The sequence below is a fragment of the Dipodomys ordii genome, unplaced genomic scaffold, assembly GCF_000151885.1.
Source record: "Dipodomys ordii isolate 6190 unplaced genomic scaffold, Dord_2.0 Scaffold22, whole genome shotgun sequence".
In the NCBI taxonomy this organism is placed as follows: domain Eukaryota; kingdom Metazoa; phylum Chordata; class Mammalia; order Rodentia; family Heteromyidae; genus Dipodomys; species Dipodomys ordii.
The window spans coordinates 4,563,663-4,581,257 of NW_012267238.1; the positions used below are offsets into that span (position 1 = coordinate 4,563,663).

Below are 17,595 nucleotides of genomic sequence, written 5' to 3' on the forward strand. Positions count from 1 at the left end.
AAGAGCCTCATGGGCTTTCGTGCCTGGGCTGGCTTCAAACCTCGGTCGTCAGATCTCAGCCTCCTGTGTAGCTAGAATACAAACCTGAGCCATCCACACCCGGTTTAGAGGCTTTCTTTATGGAAAACTACATTTCCCATGAGCACTGGTGGGCGTCAGTGTCGCACAGTTTTGTCGTCACGCCGCGCTCCTTATACTCACTTCCGCCCGCGAGTAACCTCTTTTCCTTTCTGCAGCGCGCGGCAGCAAGATGGCGGTGCAAATTTCCAAGAAGAGGAAGGTGAGCAACCGGGCCTGTTCCCGGCAACCGCAGCGCCTCGTGGGGCCAGGGTCTTCTCAGGGTGTCGTCGGAAGATCCGCGGGCCCGTGTCCTACCCCAAGAAGCGGCTACAGCCGTTTGGCGTTCCCGGTGGGCGTGGATGGCGGCGGATTGAGTGCGAGGCCCGCGCCGACGGGCGAGATGTGGCAGGAAGGGAGAGACGGGTTTCTCCGGTTCCGGTGGAGATGAGCTCCGCTCTCCTTGCCTGTTCCGGAGAAGCGGCTGGTGAGCAGGTTTTAGCCGACAAAATAAGCATACGCGTGGCGTTTTGAGCGCGTGAGCCCTGAGAGTTTGTGGCATGAAGTCTCAGCACCGACCCTGGAGAGGCCTTGGGAGGAAGGCCGCGGGGACCGTGCCGGGAGCTGAGGGTCCTTCAGACTTTTAACGTGTCAGCCCAAGTTAGAGAAGTAGGTAAATAGCATTAGCTTTATGTCTGTTACTTCACATAGATGTTGAAGTTTAAAACCACAGTGCTGTTAGGATTGATCAACTCAGTCCCCAAGTAGTGTAAGGTCAGATTAACTTGCCGGGGTTCTCGGGGTTGTTCTGTCTGCAGTTTGAAGTCTGCAGTTTGAAGTCTGCTGTAAAAGTCTTGAGAGCTACAAGTAGCGGTGGCCCTTGTTATGCAGAGTAAACTGAACCTACCATTTTCAGGCAGCTTTTTGCTTGGCATGTGTAAATAACAAGTTCTTCAACCCTTCAATGAAGAGGTGATGACGAGTCTGACTTGGGAGTATTACCTTTGGCCAGACAGCCCCACTCTGTGCTGCGTTCTGTGGCATAGCTTAAAGGGACCTGGTGGAAGAAACTTCCTAAAGATGACTTAGAGGCATTTGTCTGAGAAGGGTTGCTTCACTTTCTATGGGAACAAGAGTATTGGATCTGGATGAAGGGTGCAATCCCCTGTTGAGAGGAAAGTAAGCCTTTGTCCATATCATAATATTGGGATTTGCTTTTCTGGCTAGTTTGTTGCTGATGGCATCTTCAAAGCCGAACTGAATGAATTTCTTACTCGTGAGCTGGCTGAAGATGGCTACTCTGGAGTTGAGGTCCGAGTTACACCCACCAGGACAGAAATCATTATCTTAGCTACCAGGTAAAAACTTAAAAACTGTTTGGACTTAGTCGTGGCTTTTGTTTAAAATTGTGTTTCCTGGCAGATGAATGAGGTTTTGTAAGTTACGAATGTCTTCCCCTCCCCTCCCCCCTCCAGGACACAGAATGTTCTTGGTGAGAAGGGTCGTCGCATTCGGGAATTGACTGCAGTAGTTCAGAAGAGGTTTGGCTTCCCTGAGGGCAGTGTAGAGGTGAGTGGTCCTGGTTTATCTTGATTATCATGCATTTGGAAACAGCTCTTTATTTTTATTTTTTACAGTGCTAGGGTTTGAATTCAGCACCTTGTGTTGCTAGGCATGTGCTCTACCTCAGCCATTTTATTTGCTTTATTCTTCAGATGGGGGTCTCAATCCTCCCCTCCCTTTAATCTTTTATCTGCAACTCTATAGATATATAAGAATAGAAGGGATCCCAGGGCAAGAACACCATGCCTGCTTGTTGAGATGTGGTCATGCTAAATTTGCTTCTGCTGCCTTTGGACCAGAATCTTCCTGATTTAGGCTTTGAAGCTAGACTGAACTACATAGCAAGACCTTGTCTCAAAAACAAAAATGTGGCTTAGTGGTAGAGTCCTTGCCTAGCATGCATGAAGCCCTGGGTTCAGTTTCTCAGTACCACATAAACAGAAAAGGCCGGAAATGGCACTGTGGTTCAAGTGATAGAGCGCTAGCCTTGAGCAAAAAGAAGCTTAGGGACAGTGCCCAGGACTGGAAAAAAAATAAGCAGTGTGCTTAATCTGGTGGGTTTCCTATTTCACTTGGGTTTATAAATGATATATAGAATAGATTGGCAATCCTCCTAGTCTCTCCCTAGTGTGGTAGTGGGAAGGCAACCGCCTAGTGTTACGGTGCCTTGTGGGTATAGAAAAAGTGTTTGAGGGACATGGTGATACATAGAGAACCTTGTATGGTGACAGTGCTGGATTTTGCTGGAAAACTGGTGAAGGTAACTGGATGTGCTTGTCTCTTTAAAGCTATATGCCGAAAAAGTGGCCACAAGAGGACTGTGTGCCATTGCACAGGCAGAGTCTCTGCGGTACAAACTCCTTGGAGGGCTTGCTGTGCGGAGGTAAGTCATGCTGTTGTATATGGCATGTCTGCCATTTTTGTCAACAAATGAGTTATAAGATCATCTACTTTTTGCCAGTTAGGTCAATAAGGTAGTGCTAATCCATGTTCCTACTGAACTGGTAGGCTAAATGACATAGCTAGTAACCTATAAGAGGTGGTCAGTGCTATAGTTTGGGAGGAGGAGTTTTGTGTGCTTTGGGAGTAGAGTAGAAATGGAACTGTGCAGGATGACCTTTTTAATCTTTAGGAAGGACCTTTTAGCAGATAGGCAATAGGAGTAATTCAGCCCCGTTACTAAGCTGTTACTTAAGTACTTGTGGGATGCCACAAATTCAAAACAAGCTAGAAAGTCAATTAGAGTCATTAATTGTTCACTCCGGTGGGGATGATAAGGTCACTGCATGGTCTGATGAGGGAGAGCCTGAGATCTATACACTAAAACCTTCAGTTGTGTATACATAGTATTGTGAATAGAGAAAAAGAACATGAAAGGGTTGGGGTTCCCCTGGAGCTAATCCTACTGGTAAGATTTCAGTAGAAAGCTTTTTGGTTCAACTTTGTAAAGCAGAATATGAATAGGAAAATGGAGGTGTGTCCCAGCCATCTGTTGTAAGCCCTCTATAGGTTTTGCACATTTAGACTGGGAAGTCCTGTTTCCTAATCATATTATTGACACTTGAGTCTCTTCTCTTTAAGTGGTAAACAGGAATTATACTACCTTTCAGTGAGGATGAGAATTTAGAAGTGTCTGGGGTGGTTAGCTATCAAATTATCTCAGAAAACTAAATGAGTTGGGGTGAGAGCATGATACTTTAAAAGCTTATTGGAGATCTATTAGGTCTTTTTTCCTATCTAGCACTTTAATATCAAGGTAAATTCTAAAGGGTGCACTAAGTGGCTGGGCCCGGTGGGGTTTTAAGTATTTTTCTCAATTTTGAACATGAGAACCATTTGGGGAACACTTCTAAAATACCCATGCCTCAGTTTTGGCTGGCCAGATTGCTAGAGAAGGACCTAGTCTTTTGGTTTGCTGAGGCGCAGTTGGCAAGTACCTGTTTGGAGGGAAATAGCCAAGGATTAGGTAGCGCCATACAAGAGAATTGCTAATTTCTGGTCAGGTTTGTTTTCCACTAAAGTAACTATTACAACAGTGAAGTTCCAGTTCTGCATTTTAAAATTGGTGGGAGAGGTAGGTGAATTCTCTTTGGCAGTGTGGATTTCTTGTTCTTCAAAGGGCCTGCTATGGTGTGCTGCGGTTCATCATGGAGAGTGGAGCCAAGGGCTGCGAGGTTGTAGTCTCTGGGAAACTCCGAGGACAGAGGGCTAAGTCTATGAAGTTTGTAGATGGCCTGATGATCCACAGTGGGGACCCTGTTAACTACTATGTTGACACTGCTGTGCGTCATGTGCTGCTCAGACAGGGTAAGCAGTTGGGGATGTTGTGGCAAAAGGCATTAGCAGATTGCTTTTTGTAGACACCTGGAAAAATTCACCTTAGAAGTAGCTAGGCACAAGTGTATACCTTGGGGCTGGGAAGGTGGCTCAGTGGTAGAGCACTTGGCTTTGCATGCATGAGGCCCTGGGTTCGATTCCTCAGCATCATATAAGCAAAAAGAAAAAAGCCGGAAGTGGCACTGTGACTCAAGTGGTAGAGTGCTAGCTTTGAGCTGAAGAGCTGAGGGACAGCACCCAGGCCCAGGGTTCAGGCCCCCACGACTAGACCCCCCCAAAAAAAAGTATATACCTTGGATTTGTGGCTTAGCTAAAATTGTATTACTGAGACAAATTGATAGTTTGTCATTAAGCATCTGTACCCTTCGGTGATGACACGATGACGAGTCAGAAAGGTCACATCCTGCTTCTGGTCCTTGTCAGTGCCATGTTCTGTGGTGCTGTGCATGGGTTCCTTTGGCAAAAGTGTCCTGTTCATTGATTGATTTAGAGGCATTTGTCTGAGAAGGGCCACCCAATCCAGCAATACTTGGGTAAAATGTTGTGTCCTGTCCTCTTAGGTGCTGGGTGCCAGGAAACACAACTAGGCCCTAATTCTTTTATGTCCTGTAGGTGTGCTGGGCATCAAAGTGAAGATCATGCTGCCCTGGGACCCAAGTGGTAAGATTGGGCCTAAGAAGCCCCTGCCTGACCATGTGAGCATTGTGGAACCTAAAGATGAGATCCTGCCAACTACCCCCATCTCAGAACAGAAGGGTGGGAAGCCAGAGCCACCTGCCATGCCACAGCCAGTCCCTACAGCATAACAGGTATGTCTTCAGGGAATCCTTGAGGCCAAACAGGAACCTTTTTTTTCTGTACTGGTATCTCGCACTGGTCACACACACTTGGGAATTAAAATTGGATCCCCATGCTTTATGTGGGAGAGTACAAATAGGAATCTGGAGCCTATCTTTCAACCTCCCACAACTGTTGGGATGGGGATGGATATTTGCCTTTGTTTTTTTTTTTAAGAAGGTCCTAGTGAGGGGCTCTGTGTGTAGCAAAATTATCCCCCCAAAAAGGTGGTTCTGCTTTTACTGCCATGCTTGACACTTTTCCCTTACTGCCTTATTTGGTAGAGATTTTTAAGGTACTCTTCCAACCAATTTGCTATTCTACCCTTTCAGGGCTCTCTTAAATAGTAACACCAAGTCCCCTTCTTTGTGCCCTAGCCACATAAGAATTTTGTCTCCCAGTGCTTCTTTTATCTTAATGCTGATCCATATCTTAATGAAAATCCAAAGTGAGAGTGTGTACTCCATACCTGGTAAATGAAGGATTCTGATGCTCAGGTTATTTTCTTACTGTTATGTTTTATTTGGTTTCAGGGTCTCCTTGGCAGCTGTATCTGGAGCCTGGATGTTGCCCTAGAGACATGTAATAAAATCATGTACAAAGACATAAGGCCTTACTAGACTTATCTGTCCAGTAGTTGGTGATTTTGGCCTACAGCCTTGCGTATCCTCTTAGCTTAAGCCAAGACTTGTTTGGTATTTGTCAAGGTCAGAACTGGAGGCCCTAAGCAGAGCTGACCAGAGAAATACACTATAAGACATCAAAGGCTAGTGGCTACAGGTCAGCATCATGGCTAATTGTGCCTTAGGATCACAGGTTTAGAAGAGGGATTAACCTAGGTCTCTTGCACTATATCACTGAGTTATATCTACAGCCCAGAGGAAAATACATTTTAATATTTTCCTGGTGCATAAGGAAATAGTTTCTATTTGCTCATACTGTCCTAGGTATAGATATTCTTTTTTTTTTTTTTTTGGTCGGTCGTGGGGCTTGAACTCTGGGCCTGGGCACTGTCCCTCAGCTCTTCAGCTCAAGGCGAGTGCTCTACCACTTGAGCTACAGCGCCACTTCCGGTTTTCTGGTGGTTTATTGGAGATAGGAGTCTCACAGTCTCTCCTGCCCGGGCTGCCTTTGAACCGTGATCCTCAGATCTCAGCCTCCTGAGTAGCTAGGATTACAGGTGTGAGCCACCAGCGCCCGGCTTAGATATTCTATAGTAATCTGTCCTGAGTATTTGCTCTCAGTATCTATTTTGTAACAAATTGGATGCTTTACTTTATTCAGGTGATAATAGTGAAGGACAAGTTGGCTTGAAAACTATATGACTGATGTTGAAATAAAGTTCCCCTTAATGCTGTCATGGGCTTGGGATGTGGCTTGGCTAGTTATTTTAAAAAGAAAAAAAAAACTAGCTGCACAGATGCTCAATCTAGTAAGTGATTTATCTTCTCAACTACACTGAATTACACCAGGCCAAACTTTACTACACATGTGCTTATTAATATTTTAAGTGAGTAATGCTGAAAACACACTGACAAAAAGTATTTGTGTTTTCCTATCAACAACCTACCTTTTAAAAAACAGCCTGTAAGTTTTTAGAAGTAGTATATCTGGTGAAAGCTGCAGAACTCAAGGATGAGGACTGGCTACTACTGAGTTCTCTAACCGCCAACATCGCTAATACAGTAAACTTATTTAGTAGGATTCAGGGTGAGTTGGACCTCCTAAACATAAATACAAAAGCTATCTCCCCCCCCCCCCCTTAACAGTACTTCCAAAAGTGGTGATGCCTCAGAAGTGAGCTGTCAAACTGATTCCTTACAGGAATTCTATTCCTGTAATACTGTTGGTGTTTATTATGTGTGCCATTAAACCTAGTACTCTACCATTAAGCCACATGTCCAGCCCAAGTGTTTATTTTGGAACTTGTGGTTTGTTTAAGACATGACTTTGTAGTGCTATAACATTAAAATTTTAAAAACTTTCACATTTACTGAGTACTAGAAATAGAGCAATGTAATTCTGGCACAGCCCATTAGAGGCCTTTGTATTAAATGGTCTTCCTTCTGGTAAGTTGTGAAAATGTTCAACACCACCAGGAGGTACTCTAGCAAAAAGGATTGCTGCACAGTAGCAATTTGAAGAGGAAAAAATGTTAAATGTAAAAACCACAATTGTCAGTGTATTATGTAGTCTCTCCCCAATGGGTAAAGGCAGCCAAAACCATACTGTGAAGTCCCAGAACTAGCAGGTGAAAATAAAGCTTTTGACATCAGACGTGTTGACATTTTTCATGTACCCTGTCCTTCCCCCAAGGACAGGCTCAACTAATAAATAAGCTTAAGGCAGGGATGCACCAAGTGAGATCTTTGGAAAGATGGCCAGTAAGGATCGTGGACCAAAATAGAACTGACTGATAAACCAGGAAAAATACAAAAAAAAAAAAAATGGGTGAGGCCAGTGTTCAGGGCTGGGGGTGGTGGGGGCTACCTCAATCTGGCATGTCATGACCACCAGTTTGTCAGCCTGTCCTCAATACTAGTGCTGGTTAATTTTGAAAATGTTGGCCACCGTAAAGGGAGCACCTTATTCTGTCAGAGCACTTTATCAAAGAGACTACCTGAGTTATGCTGTCACCAGCACTGCTTCACTTATACTGGACCTGTAACGCCAAGTATAAGACCTAGAGGCTGGAGTGTTCTAAAATCCATTGGCTTTTGGATATAATAGCATGATGCACCCTCACTGTAAAGTTCTGGCCATAGGGATTACACTTTCTACTGGGAGATGGGGGAGGTGTCATTCCTATTTTAGAGTCAAAACTTCAGCCTTAGAGATTTTTTTCCTAATGAAAACTATGTCCCTGGCTCGTGCCTTTAAGACAGCCTGGACAGGAAAGTCCATGATTAACAATCAAAAAGTTTGAAGTTGAGCTGTGGCTCAAGTAGAGTGTTAGCAAAAAAGTTCAGTCAGTGCCCAACCCCTAGACCAACACAAGACAATGCTAACAGCATGACCAATATAAGGAGGTAACAATTCTAAACCCTGAACTGGGAACAAATATACCAACAACTGGAATGTGGACAGATTCCATTATTAACCTTATTTGACAGCTGGTTCAACCTTGAATATATCTTGGGGAACTATGATTTCTCTTGGATCTTGAGCAATGTTTATAGTAGTCCATGATCTGATTTTTTTGGGTTGGGGGGAGCCCAGGTCTTGGGACTTGAACCTGGGGCTTGGGCACTGTCCCTGAACTTTTTTTTTTTTTTTTTTTTGTCGGTCGTGGGGCTTGAACTCTGGGCCTGGGCGCTGTCCTTCAGCTCAAGGCGAGCACTCTACCACAGCACCACTTCCGGTTTTCTGGTGGTTTATTGGAAATAGGAGTCTCACAATCTTTCCTGCCCGGGCTGGCTTTGAACCATGATCCTCAGATCTCAGCCTCCTGAGTAGCTAGGATTACAGGTGTGAGCCACCAGTGCCCGGCGTCCCTGAACTTTTTTGTGTTCCAGGCTAACACTGACCACTTGAGCCACAGCACCACTTCTGAGTTTTTCAAAGTAGTTTATTGGAGATAAGAGTCTCACAGGACAGGAAATGTGGCTTAGTGGTAGAGTGCTTGCCTAGCATGCACGGAGCCCTGGCTTTGATTTCCTCAGTACCACATAAACAGAAAAGGCTGGGAGTGTCAGTGGTTCAAGTGGTAGAGTGCTAGCCTTGAGCACAGAGAAGCTCAGGGACAGTCTAAGCCCTGAGTTCAAGCCCTAGGACTGGCAAAAGTCTCAGACTACTTGCCCAATCTGATTTCAAACTTTGGTCTTCAGATCTTAGCCTCCTGAGTAGCTAGGGTTACAGGCATGAGCACTGGCACCCAGGAGTTCTGATTTTTAGGAGAAAGAAACCCGAGAGCCTTGGCTTAAGCCTTTTCTGAGCCAACGTCCTCATTTTTACAAGTGAAACAATGAATGAAGCCCAGTAGCTCTGCAATTCAAATAAAGCTTCTTGGTGTAGAGGGCTAGCAGTTCAGCCTGGCAGGTACATTCCTGAACAAAAAGCACTGATGGATTCATCCTACCCTCACTTGTGGGTCATCCACTGACCTTATTCACAGCCCTCTGCTGAGCTAGAGGAGCTACATCCTTTGAATTCCTCAGCTCCCTTGGCCTGTAAGGTGGTTTTGTTTTGTTTTGTTTTTTAACTGTTTTGGCTTTTGTTTTGTTTTTGTTGGTCATGTGGCTTGAGCTTTGGGCTTGGGCACTGTCTCAGCTCTAGCTCAAGGCTAGCGCTCTATCACTTGAGCCACAGCACCACTTCTGGTTTTCTGGTGATTAATTGGAGATAAGAGTCTCACAGACTTCGTTGCCTGGGCTGGCTTTAAAACCATGATCCTCAGATCTCAGCCTCCGGAGTAGCAGGATTACAAGCATGAGCCACAGGCACCCAGGTTTTTTTTGTTTTGTTTTTAACATAAAAGTACATTTTCATTCCTTAAAGAGCAGTATAAAAGAATAATAAGACCTACTCAAAAAACCTCCAGGTCACTGCGGTGGTGGCTCACGCCTGGCATTCAAGCTCTAGTACCACAAGAAATCAAATGCTCAAATACTAGCTTTTTTAGGTTGGTGACTTCTGTGATGTGATAACACATTAAGTTTCTGTTCTCAGATGAGGGTCTGGCAAACATGCATTCCTAAGAGGTCATACAGGAGAAATGGTAAGGGGCCCCTTTACCTAGAGGGCAGCCTATAAGGTACATTGAACTAGGGACTAAAAGCCAGGGAGGCCATATATAACATGGTCTCCATTAAAAGTTATGGGCTGTTTCCCTTTGCTTGGTGCTTCTGTGGATGTCCTCACATTTAAACTATGTCTCCCTTCCAGTTGAAGACTCCCTAGAGGCAGGGACAGTATCCATTCAGGTAAGACTTCCATGTGAAAATGATATCTCCTGCACAACTACTGTGCCCAACACAGTGTTGTCAGATTAACAATTTATGAGGCAGGATGGAAAATAGGCTTTCGAGATGGCCAGAAATAGGTTCAAATCCTGGCTCTGTCATTGCTCACCATCCCACTGACCAGCTCATGATGGTGGAGACAGCAACAGAAGTACAGGCAATAGAAAGAACATTGGGGACATGAAGGTCACTGCCTGGCACATGAAGTACGCAGTCCTGGGCTTGCCCTGGATGTGTGCCTTGTTCCTGGGTAGGCTAGAAACATGGTGCCTTAGTTTTGTCCTTAGTGATTCTGTGGGATAGGGTCAGGCAGGATCAGTGGGGCTGGGACTCCATCCCCCACCCCGCTGCCATTATCAGCTGTGTCCAGATGGTCTCAGGCTCCTTAATCTGAGGTAATTTGTGAGCTGAACTCAGCTGGTGCTTTGTGGCTGTGATGGGCCAGTCCTAGCTAGGGAGACCCTGCAGTCAAAGCCCTGGGGCTTTGAAGATGGGGAGGGTGTGGGCCAACCTTTGCTAGAGAGTTCTGGGAGCAGATGACACTCCAAAAGGCAATCTTAGTACAAATGATGAGCCTGCAGATGGGCCTGGCAATGCCTCCAGCTTTTGAGCCACAGGCACAGACAGCTTAGCTCAGAATCTCTGGTGTGCTTTGTTCCCTCTGAGCTACCTCCTTGTCCAGCAATTTTATCACTGTCACTGGAGCCCCAGGCCACACCAAGCTTTATAATGGCAGCAGTGCTTTACATTGATAGGGATCTGGCAAGTCCCGGTACACAGCTTGGCCCGTGGCTCTGCTGTCCTCCACCTTGCATAAAATAGTTTTTAATGTCCATGGCTTTGCATAAAATAATTGTTACCGTCCATGCTGCTCTTTTGAAAGTCAATAAGGTTGTAGGTATGGGTTGAATATTGGTTTCCCTCCAAAAAAAGAATTTTTTGTTGTGGTTTTTGTTGGTCATGGGCGTGAACTCTGGGCCTGGGCCCTGTACCTCAACTCTTCAGCTCATGGCTAGCTGCTCTTCCACTTGAGCCACAGCACCACTTCTGGCTTTTTCTGTCAGAATCAAACCCAGGGCCTCGTGCATGCAAGGCAAGCACTCTACCACTGAGCCACCTTTCTAGCCCTCCATCCAAAACTCTAAATGTCTGAACTTAATACTGGGTTTGATAAGTGTTAAGGGGTGGGGCCTTTGTTGAGTGTTAAGTCACTTGGCATTAGTGCCATTATGAGGTAGAATCTCTTATTCAAACTGCCTCATACCCCTCCAGAAGGAGGAAGTTGTAGAGCTACGAAGAAAAGTCCATACAGTACACTGGATCTATTGGTGCCTTGATCTTGAGTTTCTTGCCTCCACAAATGAAAAATAAACTCCTAGTGTTTATGTTTTAAATGACTCAGTCTTAAGGGGGTAGTAAGTAGCCCAAATGGAGTAAGATGTTAGGAACGGATGCTGGGGATAACCTCTCAAGCAAAGTGGGGTTGAGCTGAAACACAGATCCAACCTTCAAACAAAGTTTTATTTATAAGAAAAAGGGACAATAAATTAAAGAACTATTTACATGGAGGTGCCAGGAGGGGAGCAGTGCTGTGCCTGAGTTCTGCCTCTACCTCCAACTCAGGCTGTTCATCTGAGTCACCTGTCCAGGCTCTGGATGATGGTGACACATCCATGGGAGCTGGTGCAGCGCTGCAGGGGTGGCTGGGCCTCCACCTGTCCACTGCTGGGGTCAAAGGTGAAGACCCTGTCAATGCTTTCCCCACGATCATCTCTCCCACCAAGGATGTGGACCTTCCCATCGCACACTGTCACTCCACAGCTCTCCTATGTGGACACACAGAATGACAATTATCTATGAGCTCCAATCTTTGGTCCCCTCAGTTCCTAGCTGGCCAGACCAGTTAACAATACAGACTATGAACAGGTACCATGGATGGATGGCAGGGAGACAAAAAGTAGGTGGGCCTGAGTAAAAGCTTTGTCTCTTGACCCTTAGTAAATGAATGGCCTAGAAAAGTCATGCAACTGCTCTGGGCCTTAGATTCCCTCATCTGCAGTGTGTGAAGAGTGGCTACCATTACAGCGTTCTCTTCACAGTTAAGTGGTTATATAAAGCATTGAATATAGTACCTTGTCTGGCATCTGATAAGTACACTAGCAATAATAATTACACCCTTAGGCTATCAGACTTAAAAGTCAGAAATCTTGGGATTACTGAAGGCCACGCTTCTATAGTCTCTTGAATTTCAGGGAAGAGGGAGCCAAGGAGCTGTAGGAATGAGAACTTCCAGGACCTGGACACCTGTTATCACTAAAGCAAAGGAGCTTATCAAATTGTTTGCCCTTTAGGGTTAGGTAAGGCTTACTGGATCTGCCTCACTTAAGGCTACAGCCCAGGCTCTGCCCTAATATGGCTTAACTGGCAGCCTCTAAGGCCAGTCTGTTCATGTGTGAAATGCAAGGTTAATCACCCGGACAAGCTAGAGAACAATGTAAAACCACTTACCCAGAGTCATGCCTGAGACCCACCACCTCCACGTTCCAGAGCCTTACAAATGGATTGGTTCTCCAGAATGGACTTGGGTAAGGACCATGCCAGGAGCCTCTCTACTTACCACAGGCCTGGGGAGGACAGCCACCTCCCCCCAGACATCTGTGTCCGGGTCATAGGTGAAGATTTTGCTCATGAGGCCTCCCACTACATAGATGGTGTCCTCGAGGGAGACAGCCTCAAGACACCGCAGTGAGAAGGGCGCCGGTGACCGCAGGCTCCACTGGTCCTCCTTGGGGTCCAGACACTGCACCTGAGGGGCAGAAAAACAGGGGTGATAAAGCCTCCCCCAGTGACCGTACTACCCACATGCTTCCACCCCTCTCTCGGGATCTCGGGATGCTGAGCAGAACACCATCTATGTCCACTGGGCATCTGGGAGGTAGGAGACCTGCTGACCCTGTCCTCTGGTGCTCAGCCTAGTTCTACTTTTTCTCCCCAGCTCCTGCACATCCTTTGTTAAAAGCTGACTCATCTTTCAAATGCCATCAGCTCAAATGCCTCCCCATCTTCAAAGCCTTCCCCACAGAGGAACAGTGTCTCTTTTGATGGAAGAGAACAGTCACCTTAGGGAATTAGTCTTTTGAGCATGTCTCATCAAGTGGGGAGAAGTGTCTTAGGTCCTCTCTGCAGGTCCCTGCAGAGATGTGTGTCTAGCCACACGCCCTAGCAACCTTTCCCTGTGCCCTGTCAGGAGTGATTGTAGCTGAGGTGTCTTGCAACCCCACTCCTTGCTACAATGGTCCATGGCTTCCCAGGCTCATAGTTGTTTATGATTCCCTGACCCTTTAACATTTAACAAAAACTGTTGTTAACAGTAATGTGCAGAGGGGTTACCATTACATAAGTCAGGTAAAGAGTACATTTCTTTTTGGACAATATCACCCTTTCCCATGCTCTCCTGGCCCCTTTCTGAGGATACATACCTCTATCTGGCTGCCTGTTCACCTTCATCCCAGTTTCTCTGTTGTTTCTGTGGAGACCCACAGAATGGCTGCTGCATGATGACAGTATAAAATGAGCTGCCTAAAGCTGATGCCCTGGGAAGTTCTGGAAAGTTTGCTAGAACAGTGGTGTCCGAGGATAGGGAGGAGTGGAGTGGTTCTAATTTGGTAAGGATTCTGGTCTCAGGACCACAGAACTGTGAGGGTGTCAGGGGTGGAGAAGTTGTGACAAGAAGGTTCATTTTTATTCAGAAAGCTCAAATGCCCAACAGTAAAGCATAGGTATACTACAGTTTATCACTCAGTGGATTATTACTGCTGCTCAAATGATGGCTGGAGAATTCTGTGTAGAGTGCTCATACTGAACTGAGACTAGTAAGTAGAAGGCCAAGTTTTACAGTAAGAAGAAAACAAATAATAGTGAAAGTTAATTCTGTGGGAGCTGGGAAGCTACCATGCCATAATACTCACAGTAGTTGTCCCTAGATGGTGGGACAGTAGGTCACTATTTATTTCAATATTATTATTTTTCCTTTTTTCCTTTTTTTTTTTGCCAGTCCTGGGGCTTGAATTCAGGTCCTTTGCACTGTCCCTGAGCTTCTATTTTTTTGTTCAAGGCTAGCAGTCTTGAGCCACAGCACCACTTCCAGCTTTTTCTGTTTATGTGGTACTGAGGAATCGAACCCAAGGTTTCATGCTCTACCACTAAGCTACCTTTCCAGCCTTCAATACTATTTTTTTTTTGGAGGAAAACCGTTTTAATCCTACCCCTGCTTCATTTCATTTCTTAAGACCTATAAAACCACGGTGGCTCACGCCTGTAATAATAACTACTAGAGGCTGAGGTTCAAAGCCAGCTTATGCAGAAAGTCCCAGAGACTCTTATCTCCAATTAGTCATCAAAAATCAGCTGGAAGTGGGTTTGTAGCTTAAGTGGTAGAGCTCTGGCCTTGAGTACAAAAGGTCAGGGGTAGTGCCCAATACTGGGTTCAAGCCCTAGTACCGACAAACAACCTCTATGAAACCTGTATGGACGTCCGACCACGAGGAGACCAAGCGTTCTGCTGACCTACAGGACCCTTGAGATCCTTTCTCTGAGATAATGTCCTCGTCTGAAAGCCGGGGCCTCGTGGGCTGCTGACCAGCACAATTGGGTCTAGCCTGGCACGCGGCCTTCCTGCAGCATCCCACGCCCCCTGCCCCTGCAGCCCCCGCCCTGAGCCCACCGTGTTGGTGTTGAGGCCGTCCTGCCCAGCGCCCGCGATCACGTAGAGCCGGCCCGCGCAGGGCGCCACCGCCGCCGAGCTCACGGCCGTGGGCAGGGGGGCGACAGCCACCCACGTGTTGGAGAAGGGGTCGTAGCGCTCCACGCTGCACAAACGCCGCAAGCCGTCGAAGCCGCCCACCGCGAACAGCTGCGAGGATAGGGGTGGAGGGTGCCCAGAGTTACAGCCGTAAGGAACCCCGCAGCCCCATCACGTGTGTGCGCGCGCACACACACGCACACACACATACATATGGCCAAGTCCAGCACACTGGGTCATCCCAGTACTGCGGTCACCTAGGTGCTCCTTTAGTTCCTGAACCTCCTGAGCTGCTCCCTCTCCTGGAACAGGGATTAATGAGGCAGGCTTAGTGCAACACATGGCACCAAGCTGATAACAGGGAGTCCTTTATTAGGGATTTTTACCACCCTACTTAGCCTTAAGGAGCACTTTTATGATTCTAACTTTGGGATGTAGTTTACAAAAGTTAGGCATATATATAGATATATATTACACATATACATTATATGCATATACATTATATATGTATATACATATGTATGCATTCTATACAACTTTTATGTCTTAGATGGTAGTCAAGGTTCAATCCTACATTGTTTAGCCCCAGAGCCTACAGATACCCATAAACTACTTATTGTTAGCATTCTCATTATTGTGTGATCTTGGGCAAGTCTCTCTCTCTTTTCAGGCTTTCTTACAAAGAATAATTCTGGGGGTGCTGCTGGAGTGACTCTGGGGTAAAGTGCCTGCCTAAAGGGTCCTGGAGGGAGCTTTCCCCCAGGATAGTCATAGATCTGTGCTCTCAGTCCCAGGATAGCAGCTTGCTGCAGGTACCTACCTGCCCCTGCAAGGCTACCATCTTGTGTCTCCACCTGCCCTTGAGCATGGAAGCTACCTTGATCCAGGTATGCAGGTGGGAGCTAAACATCCACACATCGCGGCTGTTGATGTGGCCTCCTAAGGAGAAATAAGTAGCTATTGCTCCAGGTCCTCTCGCTACCCTCCCAGTGCCCCCCAAGGAACCAGCATGTGAGATCCAAAGACAAGCATTAAGGATGTGCTGGGGACAAGGCAACACAGTACAGGCAATCTGTACAGGAAGGGCAGAGGTAATTAGTAATCAACCCTTCTTCACCTTTATGCTTTCTAGTCCTTCCCTCCTTGAGGTGTTAGGATGATTACACCCGCTTAGAGATTGCTGAAGACCACCTGGCAAGGATCAAACCCAGAGCTTTACCTCAAGGGTCAAGCCCAGCATTCAGCTGAAGGACACAACATATTGCTTCAGCCAATAACAGCAGGTTATCAGGAAAAGTCTAGCTCCCTGGGTAGACTGCAGTAAAGAAGGAAGTGTGTGAGAGGTGATGAGCCAATCCCATGGGGCTTCTGTCACAGTCCCACCCTCACCAGAAACGTAGATGTCATTTCGAAGAGCACAGGCAGCGAACTCTGAGCGAGTGTAGCCAGGCAAGCTGGGCAGCGGGGTCCAGCATTGGCTCTCTGGGTGGTAGGCATCAGCAAAAGGCAGCTTCAGGAGACCCTTTCGGTCACAACCGCCGACGACAACGATCACTTCAGCTAGATCCATGAATCTGGCATAGGGATCAACCAGGGCTTGTCTCCCACCCAAGTTGCCAACCTTTATCACCCTTTTGCTGACACATGCAATTCAGCTATTCTGCCCTTCAATACCTTGGCCCCACACTGGACCCTGACACTTCCAACACTCTTTCTTGGTATCTCTAATTCTCAATCTATACTCACCACTAAGTAACAGAAAAAAATAGTTATAAAAGCCTTTGCCCTTTCCCTAGGGAAAAAAATTAGACCTGTTTAATCTTTAAAAATGGATCCATCAGCTAGGAATTAGGAAGGGGAAAAAGACTGGACTATGAGTACATTTTTCTGACATCCATCCTCAACTGCTAATCTCTCTTTTCTCTCTGTGTGTGTGGTAATGAGGCTAGGCAGGTGTTCTACCATTTTAGCCTTGTCCCTGTCTACAAAAAAATCCAATACTGCCTTCCCCTCCCCCCCACTACTAGGGCTTGAACTTGTGTTTGCTAGGCAAGCACTCTATTATATGTCACACTCTAGTTCTCCAGATGGTAACCCACCTCCTCTCTCTAGCTTGAACTCAAGGTCTCTTCCTGGACTTTCTTGCTCTTTGGCACTCTTAACCATTTGAGCCATACTTCCAGTCCAATATTTTCCATCTATCTAGGCTGGTTTTCAATGTGATCCTCCCAAGTCTCAGCGTCTTGAGTAAAGACTATAGGTGTGAGCCATTGCACCCAACTCCTATATCCATGTCTTAAAGCCATTCCCTATTCACTAATTCTTTTGGACAGGGCTCCTCAGTAATGCATCGCCTTCCCCCACTGACCCTTCACCAAACCCTTTAGCCAGTGGTTCATGACTTTCTCCACAAATCCTAAACATTGGACCTGGGTTTAGTCAGAGATGAGGTAGAGGAACAGTGTCAACTTTGTTTTCTGTCTCAGGTGAGGGATGGGAAGGTGGTGGGGTTTGGGGTGACCATCAATGGAGGACGACTTCACCTATACTTTCCCAGGCTGGCGTAGCAGGGGCCCAAGTAGGCTTTTACTCCACCCTTTCCCCCGCTCCATACTCATACTAGTTCTATGGGCTCCCAGATTACAAATCTCAGCAGGCTGTGCCCAGTAAGCACTCGGCATTGTAGATGGGAGGCTACAGAATAGAGTGGAGGTGAGGGGTCCTCTGTCTCCCTTACTGGAACAATTCCACAAGCCAGGTAAGGCAGGCCTGCGCCAGCCTAGGAGATGAATAACTAAAGTCCAAGTTAATTCGGGCATGGCTGTGGAAGGAACTGGCTTTCAGTGACTCGGGGGGGTGGCGGAGGAAAGGGCTGGAGGCTGACTCTGCAGAGGCGAAGGGGAGGCGGCCCTACCTCCGCGGCCGGGCCCGCAGCGCGCCGGCCTCGCGGCCCAGGATGAAGCAGGCGCGGGCCTCGAGCAGCAGCGGCCGGCACTCGCCGCAGGCCCTCAGCAGCTCGTCGGCCTCCACCTTCTCCAG

The 17,595-nt window shown here is 46.8% G+C and overlaps 2 protein-coding genes across 2 annotated transcripts in view; one reads left to right on the forward strand and one right to left on the reverse strand.

The window, feature by feature from the left end:
• The first annotated feature begins 205 nt into the window (after positions 1-205).
• On the forward strand, positions 206-5,400 carry Rps3 (ribosomal protein S3). Its single transcript, XM_013014095.1, has 7 exons — positions 206-280; positions 1,285-1,415; positions 1,533-1,626; positions 2,409-2,503; positions 3,740-3,927; positions 4,570-4,766; positions 5,328-5,400. The coding sequence occupies exons 1-6, from the start codon at positions 251-253 to the stop codon at positions 4,761-4,763; spliced, it is 732 nt and encodes a 243-aa protein (XP_012869549.1). The 5' UTR covers positions 206-250; the 3' UTR covers positions 4,764-4,766; positions 5,328-5,400.
• Positions 5,401-11,392: 5,992 nt separating this feature from the next.
• The window catches only part of Klhl35 (kelch-like family member 35), a 6,901-nt gene continuing 698 nt past the window's right edge, over positions 11,393-17,595 (reverse strand). Inside the window, 6 exon segments of the mRNA XM_013013966.1 lie at positions 11,393-11,581; positions 12,373-12,561; positions 14,479-14,667; positions 15,377-15,495; positions 15,946-16,130; positions 17,471-17,589. Coding sequence (XP_012869420.1) covers positions 11,393-11,581; positions 12,373-12,561; positions 14,479-14,667; positions 15,377-15,495; positions 15,946-16,130; positions 17,471-17,589 — 990 coding nt within the window.